This window comes from Silurus meridionalis, chromosome 3, assembly GCF_014805685.1.
Source record: "Silurus meridionalis isolate SWU-2019-XX chromosome 3, ASM1480568v1, whole genome shotgun sequence".
Classification (NCBI taxonomy): Eukaryota; Metazoa; Chordata; class Actinopteri; order Siluriformes; family Siluridae; genus Silurus; species Silurus meridionalis.
The window spans coordinates 15,408,227-15,427,637 of NC_060886.1; the positions used below are offsets into that span (position 1 = coordinate 15,408,227).

The following is a 19,411-nucleotide window of genomic DNA, read 5'->3' on the forward strand; positions in this document are numbered from 1 at the left end:
TATGAATGAATACTTAAAAACATCACAAAGAATTACTGCTATTTAATATTACAAAATATCTCAAATATCAACTTTTCTGTGCATAAAACACAAAGTTATGGATCATTAAAAAAGATTCTAGATAAATACACATTAAAATATAACTCATAATATTGATTGCCATATTATCTTGTTGAAGCTGAAATTGGGCATAGCAACAAAGTGCACATATGGCGGGTGACCTAGCTGGTGTGGCTGCACATTGATAGCAAAAACACATTTACAATCTTTGTTATATTAAACCAATGAAAAGGCTATAAAACTACACGGTAGCTCACTGGACGTCAGTCTTCTGCATGGAAAGTTGTGAGCTCAAACCCTAGCTCGAGTGAGCTGTCACTGCTAGGCCTTTGAGCCCTTAACCGCATAAACGAGCTAATTCTAAGCGAAATGTAACACTGTTGATGTGCTGAAATGCTAAGCTATCTAAACTGCGTATGTCCTTTCATTCCAAGTTTCGGTCATAAAATTGTCCACTTTAGGGTCACCCTGTTATGTGGATTTCCTCTGTGCTTCATTTATTTAGAGGTCAAGAGAAAGAGCCGTACCCTGCAATTATGCAGAAACTTTGTTTTGAACATGCCTGCAGCATGTAATTACCCCTCTGACGGGAGTCTTATGACATCCAAGAATTGTGCTGGTGTTATGATAATTGGACATCATTCCGCATGGACCTAATCACCAAATTTGCATTGAATGAAATACAATATAACGTTGAGAGACTGCAGTGGGAAAAAACAAAACCCTGCACTCTCTTTTGAGCAACACGTACATCAGAGGCAATTTTGAAGCTCACAGTGCCACCTTGAGGCATAAACTAGCAAGTGCATTCTAAAAGAACTGCTAATAATGACTTACTGCCTTGATGTCAAATTCTTTGCTGCAAGCTATATTATCTAAAAATGTTAATTTATTTTATTAAAAAAATAAATAAATAAATAAACCTTAACCATTCTTTGCCAATTGGAATACCTGACTATGGACTTCAGTGTTTTTATGTAAATACCATAAGAAATATATACTCAAATACACACACATTTTACCAATAAACCAATAACCACTTTGAGTTCAATGTTTTTAAAACATTATATTTTAATTTCCAAACTTATATTAGATTACAGAAAAGTTAATTTTGTGGAGTCAGTACAACAGTTCTTTTTTTTTTTCCAGGGGAATCCAAAAAATATATTTATACCATACTTAGATAATAATCATACATACGCCGTAGTGTTACTGACTTGGAATCTGGAAAGGAAATGAGAAACTAATCTTCAGAGGTTTGATTTCCTATAAATTCCATTGGATAATAAAGTTTCTCTGATTTCCTGATGACTGTCAGTTGTAAAACACAAAGAGGGAACAACAGGAGAGGTTCACCTCTAAACCTCACACAACAAAAAAAAAAAAAAGAAGAAGGCTGTTCAACAGAGCTCCCTACAACAGCTGCCCACAGAATAACAGGAAGCCACACACACGCGCACACAAACTCTTGCACTCGCTCACACACACACGGAAAAGATCTAAAAAAAAAAAAAAAATAAGCCATTAATTCCTCCAATCTTACAAAAAGTGACCATACATCCAAAGACTTGCCCCAATGGGGCAAAATGGTAAGCTGGCTCTGCCGATTCTTTGCCCCTACAGTCTAGGAGGTGGCAGCCATCTGAATCTTCAGAATTAGCCAGCATGTTAAAAAAAAAAAAAAAAAAAAAACAATTGTTCAAAAGCAGATAGCCTAACTATGTTATACAGAGGTCACACTACACATTCTCCAACAGCAGGTGGATGTCTGGCTGAGAGGAGGGTTCTTTTGTAAGTCATGCTAATTCCAGCAGATGCTGGATGGCATAGTGCTACGACTTCAAAGTCCCGTTAAGTCTTTTTTTTTTTTTTTCGTTTGTTTTTTGTGAAAACTAGAGCTATAAGGACCAAATATCTGCACTAGCATGGTGTTGTGATTTAACAGCCTAAGCCATACAGCAGAAAGGGCTGGAATGAAATCAACACACCCCTTTAAAGCCCATGCTTCTCAATGCCCTTCACAATAAAAAGAGAGAGAGGGGAAATTTAAAGGTGTGCTAGTAGCAGACAAGGAAAGGGAACTTGTGTATACAATAACCCCATGAATATAGCTGTTGAAAGAAGTGTGGCCTGAGAAATGTTAGTCATCTTCATCGTTTTCATCATAGTCATCATCGTCATCGTCATCGTCCATGTAAGAGACGGGGGTTTCGACACGAGAACCACTGTAGTGAGAGTCATTGGAGCTGGAGGCCATTGTTCCATCTGCTCCACTTTCACTGAGGACAAGCAGCAGATTAAAACATTAACCCTTAAATACTAACTACACTTCCAAAACACACAACCACTCAGTCAGAATAAAATCACTTGGCAGGAAGTCATATGTTTACTGGCTTCATGAAGCAGAAAATATGACTCACCTGCTGATATGATAGCGACCTCCATTGGCAGATGAGGTCCCCGTCATGTAGACGTTACTGATAGGGCCCTGTGCCATTTCTGCATTAGGGAAAAAAAGAATAATACATTTGAGGTATAACACCATTACTCTGCTTGGTTTCATAGTAAATATTTATGCAAAATGTTAACTGTATTTTTTTTTTCTCCATCACATACAAGAAGTTATTTTTATATGAATAGCACATTTATCAGTTGGAAACGTTGCAAAGTTCTACATAAATGCCCTAAACCAGACACACATTAAGCAGAGATCTGCTCTCCACTGTAGTTTTTCCCATTTTGCAAAAGCCACCTTGCCATTAAAATTCCTTAGATAAACCTGCCACTTTTTGTAAATGCAGCCCGAAGTCGCCTCTGTACATAAGATGGCAGAATTTTTTAATCTCAACAAATATTTCTGATGTATGAAAAACTTTTAGTTTAGGCAAATGACAAATGTGCATGTTCATAACTCAAAAAAATACCATAATAAAAAGCATATATTTGATTATCCATGCAATTATTCCATGAGCCAATCGTGTCACAGCAGCATAAGGCATTAAATCATGCTGATCTTACAAGACAGAGTTTCAGAAAAAGTTGCTTTTTAAATGCTGGAATGGACAAGAATGTAATCCCCATGTCTTTGGCATGGCTCTTGGTGCCAGATGGGGTTCTTTGAGTATTTCCGAGTATAATTGCCGACTGCCTGGGATTTTAATGAACATCAGCCTCGACTGTTTACACAAACATTGGAAGATCAGAAAAGAATGACCAGACTGTTTAAAACTGGCAGAAAATCTACAGTAACTCAACCAATCTTTGGTGACAAGAAATATGACAAGCCTTGAGGTGACTGGGCTACAACAGTAAAAGACCACAGTTTCACCTAAGAATTCAAAACAGGAATTTGCAGCTTACAATGAAACCTGAAAATGAAAACTTTATTTAGGATAGCAAATTAAGTGACCTACAGTATATCGCAAAAGTAAGTATACCCCCCTCACATTTTAGCAATAATTTTAGTATGTATTTTCAAGGGACAGTATTATAGAAATGAAACTTGGATATATTTTAGAGTAGTTAATGTGCAGATTGTACAGCAGTACAGATTTACTGTCCTCTGAAAATAACTCAACATACAACATTCATTATTGTCTAAATAGCTGGCAAACAAGTGAGTACACCCTAAGTGATAACAGCTGTATATCACTTAACCATGCAAAGCCACATGTCCTATTCATGTTCATGTTTTTTATCTGCTTGACAGAACAATAAAAAAAGAATTTATATTTTGTATCAGAGCAGTTAAAAATGGTGCTTTGAGTACAATTCTCTCATACTGACCACTAAAAGTTCAACATGGCACCTCATGGCAAAGAACTCTCTGAGGATTAGAATTGTTGCTCTCCACAAAGAGGCTATAAGAAGATCGGTACTGAACCTAAATACAGTACAGTGGCCAGGGTCATACAGAGGTTTTCCAAAACGTGTTCCAATTAGAGCAGACCTCGCAGGGTCCATCAAAGAAGTGTTTGAGAGTCCTCGTGCTGCATGTCGGGTGCAGAATCTGGCTTCAAAAAACAGACATGGGAATGCCAGCATTCCTTTAGAGGTTGCAGAAACGGAAGGTCCGCTTCTCAGTGCTCAGACCATACTCCAGACACTGCAACAATTCGGTTTGCATGACCATCATCCCAGAAGGAAGCCTCTTTTGAAGCTGGCTCACAAACCATTTGCTGAAGACAACCTTGCTGAAGGTTACTGAGCGGCCAAGCATGTCTCCAGACCTGAACCCAATTGAGCACCTGTGGTGCATCCTCAAGCGAAAGGTGGAGAAGCCCCACGTGTTTAACATCCAGCAGCTCTGTGATGTCATTATGAAGGAGTGGAAAAGAATCCCAGCAACAACCTGTGCAGCTCTGGTGAATTCTATGCCCAGGAGGATTAAGGCAGTGCTAGATAATGTGCTCACACAAAATATTGACACTTTAGACACAGTTTTGACAGGTTCACTGGCTGTATGTTGTGTTATTTTCAGAGGACAGTAAATCTGTACTGCTGTTTAAGCTGCACACTGACTACACTAAAAGATATACAAGTTTTATTTCTATAATATTGTCCCTTCAGATGATCTACTAAAATTTGTACTCACTTTTGTGAGATACTCCATCTGGTTAACCTAGACTTTAGCTGTCAAACTATGGACTCAACTTGGCCTGTTTCAACAGTTCAGGGTGGTGGTGGTGTAATGGTGTGAGGAAAGATTTCATGGCACACACTGTGCCCCTTAATGCCAATGAAGCATCGTCAAAAACCATAGTCTATCTGAGGATATTTGCTAATCATGTAAATCCTTTTATAGCCACAATTCCTTGTCTTATTATGGGTTCTTCCAGCAGGATAATAAACTAGGTCACAAATTACAAATCTTAAAATTGGTTCCATGAATGTTATGCTGAGTTCAGGCTAATTTAATGGCCACCTCAGACATAAGCACATTTGGGATGTGCACAAGACAAATCTACAGCAATCTCAATGGAGTCTTTCTAACACCTTGTTTAAAAAAAAAAAACATGCCATAAAAAAATTTAGACCATTCTGATTGCAAAAAGGACTCTATTGTACTTGAGTACTAAATATGGTATTCTGAATAAAGCGAGCAGTAAATGTTACCTTATATAACTGATTATTACTTTATGATTACCATATTACACATACGGTTTTGGAAAACAGTTATAAGCTCAAGCTTGGTGCACACAAATCTATAGGTCACTGACCTGTGACATAAGGCTCCAGTGCTTTAGGCACCAGGCTCCTGGCGACTTTGAGGTCTTCAGCGGAGCATTTTCCAACCTCCAGGCCACATGCCATTCCCATGCGCTTCAATACTTCAATGTCATCATGTATCTCAAACATGCTGTCAAAGTTGAAGAGGTACTCAAACCTGCATGGCAGAACAGGGGAGAAATAAATGATAGAAAATGGGAGAAGAAAAGGAAGTAAAGGCAACATCCCTTAAACCAAAGCTGAACAGGTCTCACCAAAGGAACCAAAAATAGAGTAATTATTTATTTAAAGCAAACAAATAAAAACAGCTGCAACGTTTAAACTAAGATGGAGACAGAACATTGGTATTTACTTGTCATTAGAGATGCTGCAGTCAATGACCGTTTTCTTGCTGGTGTTTATGATGATAAATGGCAGGTGAATGACTGAATTTTCTGGTGGTGGTCTGTTTGTTTGCTGCTCTGTTTGACGGTTACGCTGCACAAGGTTCTTAAATGCAATTTGCTAAACACACATTTGAAAAACAAGGGCATTAGTGTGAAGAATAATCAATTAATCTAAACAGAAAAAACTAAGTTGCAGAGTTTACATGTTACCTGTAAAATGAGTTCTTGGAGTTGTGACTGTTTTTGCTTGATTCTCTCTAAACGTCTTTGCCTCTCCACCTGGAAAAGAAGAGAAAAACAACACACTTACTTGTTAACTGCAGTAAAGAACCCACCTTTAACAGCTCAATTTTGATTTCATGCAAATGTGTCTCAAATGTGTTTAAAACAGACATCTTCACTATGTCCATTATGAGGTGGTTGACTTTCCTTCTAATGCTTTTTTTCCATCATATTTTATTCTAGTAGAATTTTATAGTAAAGGCTATTTTAATATGTAACAGAAATCAGCAGGTTCTATACTATGAAGGTTCTGTCAGAATTAATATTAATCTTAGACCAATAAGACTTAATTATCTGCATGGATTTCAGCATTCAAAAAGTCACAAGATCATCATAATAAGTCTACAACTGTATTAAAAGTTGGGCATTCAGCCTTTGTCTTTTTCTTTGTCTTCATTCTGTAGATATGTTGCAATTTGTATACATCAACACTGCCAGAAAAAACATTGTTCATAGTCATTTTTTGCCAGGTTGACAAAAAGTTTTGTGGACTGCAGCCGATGCTGCTTTTTTTTTTTTTTTTTTTTAAACATCCCATTCCCAATGTGGCCCCCTTTGCTTCTATAATAACATTCACTCTTTTGGAAAGGCTTTGAGGTTTTGGACTATAGCTGTGGGGATTTCTGCTCATTCTGCCACAAGAGAGTTAGTGAGGGCAGGCACTGACATCAGGTGACTTGGCCTGCGGCACAACTGATGTTCCAGCTCATCCCAAAGATTTCAGTGGGGTTAGGCTCAGGGCTCTGTCCAGACTCAAATTCTTCCATTTCAACCTTGGCAGCATAGTTCTTCATAAAGATCGCCTTGTGTGCAGGAGCACTGTCGTGCTGGAACAGGTTTTGGGGGATCTTGGTCACAGTAATGAAAAAAAGGAAAACTAATGCAACAGTGTTACAAAAGACAATCTTTTATCTTGTTTTTAATCTTTTAAAAACAACTTCCTAAACCTAATTAAGTGGTCAGGTGTCCACACACCTTTAGCCATATAATGTATTTGGTGACAGCAAAGAATACATTCAAGCAATTGTTTCACCTTTCCACCAGTCACACCTGTGGAAAGTGCTTGTTAAAATAACTGATCAGTCCATCCTGAAATAAAGCAGTGTGTTGTAGCCCAAGAGCTTGCCTGAAGCAACACACTAAAAAAAAACGAAACCACCCACCTCCAGATTCTGGCATTCTTGGGCCGAGTTGGTAGGAAGCCCAATCCACTTGATCTCCTTCTTCTCCTTTGAGATTATGTTCATGGCCATCAGCACATTGAGAGCATCATATACACGCCGCCTAATATTCTTCTGATCGTACACTTGCTGGATAAATATAGGATTTGAGAGGGAACAGAATCACTACATTTCCATAATTAAAATGCTCATTGCAGCTGTGAATTTCTGACAGTGAACATATGCCTTCAATAAGTTGCTAAATAATTATAAACCATAGCAAAATACACAAGACAAAATAGCAGTCCCAATGAAGTTATACACAAAAATCTCACCGCATCATTTGGGGAGATGTGGTTGTCCCCAGAGCTAAATTCGGCCACCAGCTCATCCGCTACTTCATTATATGTTGTAACACCCTTTTTCTGTACCTTCTCGCACACCTTCATAGAAAAATGCCTCAGGCCTTTCCCATTCTTTTCTCCTTTCTTACTTCTTTTCCTGTGAACACAGCATTAATACAGCAACCGTCAATAACGATGTCATTTGAAAAACATGACTGCCACAAGCATTACAGTAGTCTGCTTTACATTGACAACTTTTTTTTGCATGAGATAAATCATTAAAGGGACCAATACAAAAAAGGAACATAAATTATGGTTTAAATTTGAATTGAATACATGCAAATAAGATAACTTTGAAGCCAACTCACCCTGAGGACCATGGGGAGGCATCAGGGGGTTGGCTCTGAGTGATAAACTGAGAACTAGGTGTGTGGGGACTGTTCATTAGGAGCACACTGGACCCACTTGGCCTTTGAGGTGTCCCAATGACCTAGCAAACAAAGAGAACAACTTCAAGTTCAAAATGGTTACCTGACAAAAGGATGCCGTCAAATAGATTCATCTCATTTAATAATGATATAAGAATGTTCCTCAGCAAATTTAAAACTTACAAATTAGTACAAAAGTAATGCTTCAATAACCTATTATACACTTAGTATTAGTGTGGTCGATACAGCTCTGTAACGCTTTATTGTTCTGCAATCAGTTTTGATATGCAAGTGAATATTATGCACTGTATTGCCCCAAGGCAAGCAGAAAAAGCAATAACTAGGAAATGTGCGAAGTGGGTTTATGTATTTGTGCATTCTCAAATCACTTTACTGTACTTACCACCTGAGGAGCAATGTTGACATTTGAAGGGCCCAATGTTTTTGGCAAAAGTTGTTTTCCTACTGCAACTGTCTGTGGATGAACAGTCACTAAAGACAAAACACCTAAAAGAAAAAAAGTACTTTATTATTTTAACTCACAATCCTTCCAATAATGAAAGACAGAAAAACAAAACAACCCATATGACAAACATATACTACTTAAAGCTGAAAACATTGTTACTCACCTTTTCCAGGACTCAGATTCTGGTCAATGAAAACCTTCAACTCCCCATTGGCCTCAATCAGACCAGCCTGTTGAGAGGAAGATAGAGACAGGTCAGATCTGTGGTTGCACTCCCGCTTGGTGGAAATGACAGAATTTTTACACATGCAGCCAAAAGCAGAAATTAAACACACATCTTTGGCCATGATCCTTGGGGAAGAGGAGCAAAGGCTGGGTCTAACCAGAGAAGCAGAGCCGAATGTTCACTCCAGTGTACGCCTGCAAAAGAAACAGTGCTTTTGGCACAAATGTACAACATCAGTACAAACACAGCTTGGGTTAAATCAGCAAATACTACTATTTCTTATGAAGATGATGATATATGGAGCAGGGTTGAGTGCATGCAAGATGCAAACCCACTGGCCTTGCAACTTTTAGCTTGACTCTAAACAAGGGACCTGCAGTACAGTAGGCCGCGTTCTGCTTTCATGACTTCAGCCAGAAACTTGTGCACCAAACTGAGCACAAGACTGCGCTCTATTCATAGCCCAAATCCGCAAAAACCCGACGTGCAATATTTATAAGAGATCATGCTCCACCGATTGAATCCGAGCAGCAGTGTAGTGAAAAACTCTACACGTTGTGCGTGTTCATGGTGAGCTAAAAGTTACTCAAAACCAATCGATAGGACCAAGTTCTGCTGCTGGTGCGTTATCATTTGTTTTGCACACAAATAAAGTGCCTCTCTGTGAGCTCGGCTCTTTCAGGCACTTTTTAAAGTTTTAGGAGGAGCTGCAGGATGCGACATAAGAACCGTGTTATGCATTGCATCCATGTTCCAACCTGCTCTAAAGAGGGAAGAAGAAAAAAAACAACCCAGTCTATAACCAGGGCCAGACAAGGAGGTACAATGTGGAGCATGCTAGCAGAGTTAGCCGGCCAGCTAGCTGCTCTGGAAACACGTTGTTTTGCAGCGAAAAGCCTTATTTAAATGCACCCAAAAAAACGCGCTCGCTGTCGGTCATCCGCTCCGGATCAGCAGCCGGTCGACCCAAGCAAAGCTCCGCGGACAGATCGCTGACAGATCGGCCATCAGAAAGTGACCGAGGCAAACTTTCCAGTGAACTTAAAGCCTGGACAGTGTCTTAAGCACCCTACCTTCACTGGGTCCTGGGGTTTTATTGGCATAGCTCACTAGCTAGCTTAGCTTGAAGAATAGAGGAAGAGGAGGTCTGAATGCCCCACTCCAAACAGGAAACAATAACCCAATTACTGCTTGGGGAAAAGTTTACAATTGTACAACAATTTTTGCTCTAGGAAATCGATCAACGAAAAGTTTTCACATCCACACCGATGATCATCTCTCTCTCTCTGACCTCTTTATTTCTGCACCAGCTCTGCTAACTTGCATCAACAAAATGGATGCGAACCACACAGAAAGACAGCAGCTGCTTCTTCTCGACAATTAAGACCAATCTGTACACATTACACTCAGAAAGACAAGGAGAAGAGCACCATTCAGAACAAGGGCTTATCATATTAAAAGGGGGGGAAAAGTTAGAAGAAATGTCTGAAGTCCTCTCGCCTTCAATCTGTTCCTGCTAGCGAGCATTGCTCACCTCGGATCAACCAAATACTGTACATGCATGAAGGTCGAAAATATCCCTAAATCTCTAGCAGGGGACCTGTTTATACATCCATGATCGTATCTGGACACAGCGGCTCGATGTAGGAAAGCAGAGACCCAAATTGAACGTCTCAGAGCCGTGCTTTTGCTAGGTCAGCCATTTTTACATGCTAAGCCAACCTGCTATTTTCTCGACTGTTCATGTGTCACAGGCCTGATGATCAACCAGTCATTCTGCTCCTTCAGACATTTCACACAGACATCAGATCAACCAGGCGGCTGCAAAACGGGACACCGATAAAAGCCCTCAGAGGATCTGCTCGGATATCCGTGTCTTTATTGGTGATGAACCAACGTGATCGAAGCTGGAAATCCATCAGATCAGATCCGGCGAGATCATGTTCAGGATACTGGGTAGAACCACATACATCTATATACACGGAGCGATAATAATAACAATAAATCATATTAATGACACGACCTGCTGCAACTAGTTATCTCGGGCTATTTTTTTTTGTTCGCAAACCTGCGATAAAGACGGCGCCCTGGCCCCTTATGGAAGTGAGGACGGCGAGACGGCCATGCACAACGGTCGTGTGGTGTGTATTCTCCAAAGCCGGCGACTGCTAACTAGCCGAGCTAACTGGCGAAAGAAGCTATCCGTTTAGCTTCCCAGCTAACGTTGGGGGGGAATGAAAGATAACACGTTGTGCCTAACTGTGATAAACGGCGCGCTCGCGCGGACCGTGCGTCAATTCCAGGAGTCAACGTTCACCCGATTGTCATTACGCGAAAAGCAGACGTGAAGGCGCTTACGGGAGACTCGCATTCACGCTTTTGTCCTCGCCGCTGAACCAGAAGCTCTGAATAAGGCGAACCAAAGCGTAACTGGTGCACAAACTACTCCCTCTCCGGTCCGAGCGAAAACTGAGCTTGGCGGTGTCCACCACACGCCGCAGCTGATTGGACGACAGCGTGCGTGACGCCGCGGAATCGTTTCCCTCTACGCCACGCCCCCGCCGCGATACGATTGGTCCGTGAAATCCATTTTCCGCTCGCTTTTCCATCTCCTATTGGGCGGCTGGGACAGGCTCCACACACGTGACTACCGCGTTGGGAATGATTGGTGGCTGCGAATCCGATAGAAGCCGTGCACCATTACTGACAGCGAAAACTCTACAGATATTTGGCTCATTGGAAATTTTATTCAATGACGTCCAATGCATAATACAAATCATAATGACTGATATAAAGTTTGCATATCAAAAGTATACCTGATGTTTTAAAAGGACCATTCCAAGGTTTTGTTAAAGAACAAAAGTTTGTTGTCAATCAAGCCGTATACAAGCATACAATTAAAAGCAATAGACTTCTCTGAGGCCTCAGTGCAAAATATGACAGAAATGTGGCAACCATGTGGTATAAAATTGTCATCAGACAAGATACAATACAATATATGCACACAGTATACAATAGAACCACTAAATATTAACAAATACAATATAACTGCTGTAACAACTACAGGCATTGCAGGGTGGAAAGAACATAGATTACGGTACTTACAAAAATGAACAACTCACTGACTGGAATAACATGTAAATACATGTCTTCAAACCAGAATAGAAATAAACAGTACAAGTGAACATTCCCTGACTTTCCTCACTGTATTGTGTCTGCAAAGCAGCATATATTATTTAATCCTTTAACAGCTGTATATGGGGACTAACAGTTTGGTCAAACAGCACATGATAAAAAATGGTAGGTGATTTGGAAACGTATTGCAGCATGGAATAAACATACAGTACATAAACAACAATACAGTGAGTGGATTAGTGTGTGATTACAAGACTAATGGCTTGTCACCACAGCAGCATTTAAATGAACTGTACAATCAAATATTCATGGACTTTTCTCACTGTTTTGTGTCCGCAAAACAGTGTATATTATATGATCCTTTAAAAGAGCTACGTGACACGCAATTCTTGTTGGTTTGTTTCCAAAAAGAAATAACGAGGCAATCGTGTTACACACAGGGTGATAGACAGTCTGTGAATTCAAGATAACAATTCTCAGCTAATCACCACTCAGCTGCATATCCTCGTATAAACTTGTATAAAGTTTACTGCATGTCATGATGTCAGTATTCGAAAGGCGCCCTTTCGTTATAAATGAGTTTTCTTTATTTCAAATCCAAGTTGAAATTTTATGTAATCAACGAAACAATACACGGTTCAACATGCAGGTAAATGCTTAGTATGACTGTAACAGGATGACTGTATGCTTAGTATGACTGTAACAAGATGACTGTATGCTTAGTATGACTGTAACAAGATGACTGTACACTTAGTACAACTGTAACAAGATGACTGTACACTCAATACAAACGTAACACGATGACTGTACGCTCAGTATGACTTTAACTAGACGACTGTATGCTTGGTATGACTGTAACAAGATGACTGTATGCTTAGTACAACTGAGGTGTACTAAGTGTAACTAGATGACTCCACTTAGTACGACTGTAACAAGATGATTGTATGCACAGTATGACTTTAATTAGATAACGATGCACTTATTATGACTTTAACTAGACAACTGTATGCTCAGTATGACTGTAATAAGACGACTGTATGCTTAGTACCGTGGGGGCAAATTCTAATCAATAGCAACAAATCCAATAACAAATTTGAACTACCAAGTAAAGAAATAAAAGTTCAGGATCCAGGATTGTGGTGTCATAAAAGTAGACTTTATTCAGCAGAAATAAAGCCAGGAGATTACATGGAACTAGCCAAAAACACAGTCTTGATATACCCCCTTCAGACATAGACATATGTATAACACCCACATTCCTCGTTATTTTCTAAAAAAGTATGTAATTCATGTATCGCTGCTTCATGACCCTCTATCCTGTCCACCACTTCAACTATTGGCTATCAATTCTTTAGATACATTTATTACTCCTGACAAATCATCCATCAAGAACAAACTATATTGTGCTCATTACTTCTTAGAATGTGCTGATTCTAATCACCCATTAAGTTCATCTTTGAATACACATTGACTTGGCTGTGCCCCAGAAAATATATATTTCATTAATGACAGAAACACATGATAATTAGCTTACTCATCAGGGATAAATACACATCATTCACCTTAAATTCTGTAAAGCTGCTTTGAGACAATGTCTGTTGTGAAAAGTGCTATAGAAATCAACTTGACTTAATGGAAAGGTAAAAAGGTAAAAAAACACCATAGTACACCTGTAATGCACTTAATACGACTGTAACAAGATGACCGTGTGCTTAGTATGACTGTAACAAGGCAATTCTATGCTTAGTACAACTGTAACAAAATGTTTGTACACTTAGTATGACTGTAACAACATGATTGTACATGTAGTACGACTGTAACAAAATGATTGATCACTTAGTATGACTGTAACAACATGATTGTATGCTAAGTATGACTGTAATAAGATGACTGTATGCATAGTATGACTGTAGCAAGATGACGTACTCTTGGTACTGTTATTAGATGAAATAAATTTGAATGGCAACATTTTAGAATAAAAATCTAATTAAAAAATATTTAAAATGTATCACATTAAAAAAATTGCAGTGAACTACTAGGAGGTATAAACCCCGAACTGATAAAAAAAAAAAATACAAATAAATAATGATTTCTGCTTGATTTATTTAACAAATAACGTAAATCTGTATAATGATACAGACAGCAGTGAAATAACCAGGTGTTTGCTACAGACATTGAAACATAGACACAGTTGGAAACGAAGCACATGTTTATGGGTCAGAGGAAACTAACTCAGCTACCCTGCCATAGTCAACTTCATCTTACTATATGTAACCCTACTGCATCATATGTTGTAGTTCAAACAATCGTCCTTCTCCCTCCAACACTACCATTCCCAGAATACGGGAGCTGCAGTGCGCATGCGCGGTGCTCCTCTGGCGCATTCCCCCTGATGTTCACGCGCAGCCGTATATGGGGACTAACAATTTGGTCAAACAGCGAGTGATAAAAATGGTAGGTGATCTGGAAACGACAGAAAAAAACGCTCGTATATGCGAGCGGAACACCGATGAGGGTCTGGGGCATGTAGTTGTAGCGCCACTCAGACGGGTTTTTCTTCAGCCTCCTTCCAAACATTAGTGCAGATATGTAGTGAGCAGGAAGGTCAGTTGTTGATATTGGAGTCCGCTGTCGCCCTGCACGTACCTTTCCCTTTTTAGCGTGTAGTGCACACTAGCTGTGTACACTCGTTTTCGAGGTTGGTCAGCGCTGACACACGGACTGGTGGCTTTCAGTAGACTTTAAACCAATCATGCTACCAATCATGCGATTTTGAATGGGAAAGGAAAAGGGGGCAGCGTAAATGTGTTTCCGCAGTCGTCTAACAGATCAGCTTGATCAGGACTAACTAAATAACGCTGTGAACTCATACAGCCTATAACTCTTATTGATTGTATTAGTGCATGTCTACACCTAAACCACCAGCTTCTCGTTTTCACCCTTTTCTCATGTATTGGGAAGATAGTCTGCACTAAAAGCTTGCTCTGCACTTCTAACCTATAATACACTTCTGCAGAGCAGGGTTTGTGTTTTTGCTCTTGGGGTCTGTCATGTCAGCTCATATTACCACCACATGCTGCTCTAGCAAGTAGTCTGTCACACTTCAGTATTTGTCTCATGGCGGCAATCTAACAAATCTTTACCCTTGCTTGATATGTGCGTGTGTGTTTTTTCGATAATAATCCTGGCGTCTTATTCAGACTAGTTCCTGTTTACGTCTCTCGTACGTCTCCTAACTGTCCGGTGTCTCTGAGTTTCTTGATGTGGGTATTTCTGTTTCTTGCTGGGCTCTGTTTGTACACGCTGTTGACAGTCCTTCTCCGTGTGTCCTCCTGTGTGACTGAGTGCTTCTTCTCTGTGCCTGTTCAGCATAAGCTGAAATCTTCGCAGAAGGACAAAGTACGACAGTTCATGTCCTTCACACAAGCAGGCGAGAAGACAGCTGTCTACTGTCTCACTCAGAATGACTGGAAACTAGAAGTGGCTACCGACAACTACTTCCAAAACCCGGATCTCTACTTCAAGGAATCCATGAAATCCTCAGTAGATCGAAAGAAGCTGGAGCAGCTCTACAACAGATACAAAGGCAAGTAGACTAGTTATTGTTTTCTATACTGTGAGAAGGATCTGTATGTTTACTTCTCCCAAGTTTGACTGTGATGTGTCAATGACTGTGCATGATGTTGCTCAATGCACCTTCTATGTTTATATAAGACTAAACCTAAGATATTGTTCCTCACAGATCCTCAGGATGAGAATAAGATTGGGATTGATGGAATCCAACAGTTTTGCGACGACCTCAACCTGGATCCGGCCAGCATAAGCGTTCTAGTAGTAGCGTGGAAGTTCCGAGCAGCAACGCAATGCGAGTTCAGCAAGAAGGAGTTCCTTGATGGCATGACTGAACTGGGGTGTGTTTCAGTGCAATTAAAATTTTATGAGCCCACGAACACCATAGTTCAATTTCTGTAAACCAATATTTTGATTTTAGACACCGTCAGATTCAGTAACTAGTACACTAGACAAAAATACAGACAGTGATGGTAGTTAAATCTTTTTATGTACACACATCCAGAAGTTTTTGTGTCGAAACACAAAAATTACAGCACATGTTCCTTTGGGGTAGATGTCATATAAAGCAGTGGTCCCCAACACTTTTTGCGCCACGGACCGGTTTAATGTCAGACAATATTTCCCCGTCACGATTTTTAAGGTGTGGCGAATAAATACAACAAAATAAAATGATACGACCGGCATGAAAACTGGTATTTTCTAAATATAATAATAAACTTGAATCCACTGTGTTGTTTTTTTGTTCATTTTGCTAGATTGGGGGTTTCAATTTAGCAGTAATGTGTTATGTGTTAGCGGTCGGAGCCCCTTTAAGAAGGTAGCGGATGGAGGTAAGACATGTGACCGAGGCATCATGACATGCATCAAGAGTGAGTCATAGACCGATGTGGCGGAGAGAATCCGGTAATTTTCCAAAACAAAACATCGTTCAGAATCAGATAATATTTAAAATGGAAATAATGTAAGTTATGTATTCTTTCTGTGCGGCCCGGTACCAATTGACCCACAGTGCCAGTCTGTGGCCCAGGGGTTGGGGACCACTGATATAAAGCATTTATGATTAGTGAAGATGCTTGTTGTTGGGTTTGAGACAAACTTGGCTGCTTTCTATTTACCTGCAGATGTGACAGTCCAGAAAAACTGCGAACTCTGCTTCCTCGATTGGAACAGGAACTGAAAGACAGTGGAAAGTTTAAGGACTTCTACCAGTTTACCTTTAATTTTGCAAAGAATCCTGGGCAGAAAGGTTTAGGTAATGGTACAGATGGGAGACAGAATAAAGAATGCAACTTCTATTCGTATATTTGAACAGAATAAGTACGTTTATTTCCTGTTTGCTTTGTATTTTAGATTTGGAGATGGCAGTCGCGTACTGGAACCTCGTTTTGACGGGACGTTTCAAGTTTCTTGATCTCTGGAATAAATTTTTATTGGTAGGAGTTTTGCCATTTCATTGTAAAGAAACAAAACATTTTTATGGAATGAGCACTACTCAGATATTCATCAGAGTTTTTCCCCTCTGAACAGGAACACCATAAGCGATCTATTCCCAGAGATACCTGGAACTTGCTTCTGGATTTTGGCAACATTATTGCAGATGACATGTCAAATTATGATGAGGAAGGTAAGCTTGGTAATTAACCCTAGAGACTTAAGACCCTCTTAAACAGCTCCTAAACAGAGTTAGCATTCTTTCCCCTTGACCCATAGTGACATTCATTAGTGTGTTCACTTGGTATTATGTTTCAGAAGAACTCCAAAATCTATGTCCATGGTAGTTAATGTACACTTTCACATAATGTACAACATAAACCATGATATAGTTAATTATATGATAATTTGACCAAATTGTGGTGAGAGATTTAACTACAGGACTATTTTCATTAGTAAAAATTTCAAATGTAGAATTATTTTATGACACAATATTGGGGTTTTTGAGATTCAAAATGCTGAGCAAGTAAAATTAAATCTTAAATGATGTTTAGATCATTATGATTGTTAGATTTTATAGTGGATTTGTTTGTTAGGTTGTATTGTGAATCATTTGAAGAAAGCTGAAAGTAATCTCTGAGCTTGGTGAACTTCTCTCACGGTTGACTAACATTCTTATTTTAGGAGCATGGCCAGTCCTAATAGATGACTTTGTGGAATTTGCTCGGCCGATCGTTACTGGATCGAAACACAAAAGTGTATAGATCTGATGGTGGCAGTTTGACATCAAGGGCCTGTGTTGCCTCACTGACTTCAGCTTTTTTTTTAAAGACTTGTATGAAACATACAAAAAGGAAAACATGGAGAAACACTTGAAACCGGTGGGCTTGATGAAGAAAGAGGAGAATAGAAGGGAATCAAACCTTCAAGCAATACAAAGAGGACAAAAAAATACAGCAGGTGAAGGTTGGATACTCAACATTTCTTTTAGAGCTGTCACATGCACAATGTCAGGTGCTGCTGCTGGCAAGCTAACTAACCCTGTACGGAGACCCTGAGGGATTCTGGAGGATCTCTGCAAATCCAGTACCTCATTCTCATTTGCAGATAAATACACAGTTGCACACCTCCCCCATCCACATCCACAAATCATAGAGAACTAGAGTACGAGACAAAATGTGGTTTAAGCGCCGTTTCTTTTCAGCATGCATACCTCCTGTAGGACTCAACAAGATGTATAGGTCAGATGCACTTTTAAAAAAAGAAAAAAGAGCCCCATGGACAGAGCAACATGTAGCTCATACCACCAGCACACTTGTTGCCGTTGTAAAATACTGTAGCGGTATGTACAGAAATAAATATTATAAATAAACAATATTTTATAAAGTATAAAAGAACCATTTATTAATATGTGCGGAGGATTAATTGTGTAAATGAACTAATTAACTCAATGCATCCTCTTTGATTTCCACATATTACAATAATGTCTGCTGTCTTGCAGAATCTGTTGTGACAAGAATGCCATTCAGTGTTTCTCAATTTTGTTTACCAGATGCCAGGATTATGTTATAAATAAATTATTACCTCTACATATTTCTGGAGTGCTTTTTTTTTAATAAGGCAATGTCTGCGTATTGTGTTCCCTATGGGACGTACATAGAAAACAACAAGATAACAAGAGTGCAAATGATCTGTAATAAAGGTTTTTGTTTGAACCCATTTGCAGGTTTTAGTATCAAACCATAGACAACCATGATTAGATTGGTCTTCTGCATTTCCTCTGGCTTTCTCAGGGTTCTTTGGTTTTCTCCCACCTTTTTAAACACTAGTAGTTGGATTGGCTTCACCAAGCTACAATTCAGTGTGTGGGTGCCGTGAATTAATGAATAGTGCATTCAGAGTTTATTCCCAACTTGCACCTTGTGTTCCCAAATCCATCACAGCCATGACCCAAGGAATATACAGTATATGCCTGGCGATTTATCCATATAAATATACAAATATCGGAATAGATTTGGGTTATTTCATGTATGCAGGTGTCTGAAATACAGAAAGAAAAGGTCATAGTGTGCACTAATTGACCAAAAGTAAGTTTAAGTTTTATAGAATGATGTTTAAGGAGCATTAGCAGCAGTTTGGAAAAGGCTCACGTATGAGTGCGATCGTCAGGTGTCATAAATTTGGCCATACGTTGTATATTTTGACAACATAATATTTCTCAACTTCACCACTAGATGGAGCCAAATCAATTGTAGCAATAACCTGGCAACTGCACAGCAAAGTTGCCATGTCCGCTTATTATAAACGACATTGGGCTTCTTCCTCTTTCTACTCCATCCACAACCCCCCTTTCCTACGCCCCTTCTCTACCTTCATATACAACACAGAATACTATTTAACATGACAAAAAAGTGGAAAGTGGGGTAAATGCGGGAAAAATATAATAAAGAGTGGGACTGCATTAATGACTGATTTCGAGCGGGAGATGATTTCTTCCCATATGATAATTGAATTCTGGGATGCAAGGTGGCATAGTGTTAAGCATGGTGGCCTTGCGCCTCCAGGTTTGAGGGTTCCAGTCCCAATTTCGGGTCTGTTTGCGTGGGCTTCTTGTGTTTGGTGAGTTTCCAAAGACATGCATAGTGTCATAAATGGCGTTTCCAAACTGAGCATGAGTTTCCTGCGATCCGC

At 39.5% G+C, this 19,411-nt stretch overlaps 2 protein-coding genes across 5 annotated transcripts; one reads left to right on the forward strand and one right to left on the reverse strand.

Moving 5' to 3' along the window:
• Window positions 1-1,111: 1,111 nt before the first annotated feature.
• tfdp1a (transcription factor Dp-1, a) lies at window positions 1,112-11,087 on the reverse strand. Of its 3 annotated transcripts, none has more exons than XM_046845506.1 (12): window positions 10,940-11,087; window positions 8,691-8,775; window positions 8,519-8,585; window positions 8,293-8,396; window positions 7,830-7,951; window positions 7,453-7,618; window positions 7,121-7,267; window positions 5,886-5,954; window positions 5,642-5,793; window positions 5,280-5,446; window positions 2,481-2,559; window positions 1,112-2,339 (listed from the first exon to the last, which is right to left on the reverse strand). In XM_046845506.1, the coding sequence occupies exons 2-12, from the start codon at window positions 8,700-8,702 to the stop codon at window positions 2,201-2,203; spliced, it is 1,224 nt and encodes a 407-aa protein (XP_046701462.1). In that variant the 5' UTR covers window positions 8,703-8,775; window positions 10,940-11,087; the 3' UTR covers window positions 1,112-2,200. The 3 variants fall into 3 exon arrangements, with proteins under 3 accessions (XP_046701462.1, XP_046701461.1, XP_046701463.1); XM_046845505.1 differs by having other exon boundaries at window positions 8,691-8,792; window positions 10,940-11,085; XM_046845507.1 differs by lacking the exon at window positions 10,940-11,087 and adding an exon at window positions 10,650-10,921 and having other exon boundaries at window positions 8,691-8,792.
• A 2,789-nt stretch (window positions 11,088-13,876) lies between these two features.
• On the forward strand, window positions 13,877-18,309 carry dcun1d2a (DCN1, defective in cullin neddylation 1, domain containing 2a). 2 transcript variants are annotated; one of them, XM_046839254.1, is made up of 7 exons: window positions 13,877-14,170; window positions 15,086-15,302; window positions 15,459-15,627; window positions 16,411-16,541; window positions 16,640-16,722; window positions 16,817-16,913; window positions 17,405-18,309. In XM_046839254.1, exons 1-7 carry the CDS (start codon window positions 14,129-14,131, stop codon window positions 17,482-17,484), a joined length of 819 nt encoding a protein of 272 aa, XP_046695210.1. In that variant the 5' UTR covers window positions 13,877-14,128; the 3' UTR covers window positions 17,485-18,309. The 2 variants fall into 2 exon arrangements, with proteins under 2 accessions (XP_046695210.1, XP_046695218.1); XM_046839262.1 differs by lacking the exon at window positions 13,877-14,170 and adding an exon at window positions 14,186-14,320.
• Window positions 18,310-19,411: the final 1,102 nt, after the last annotated feature.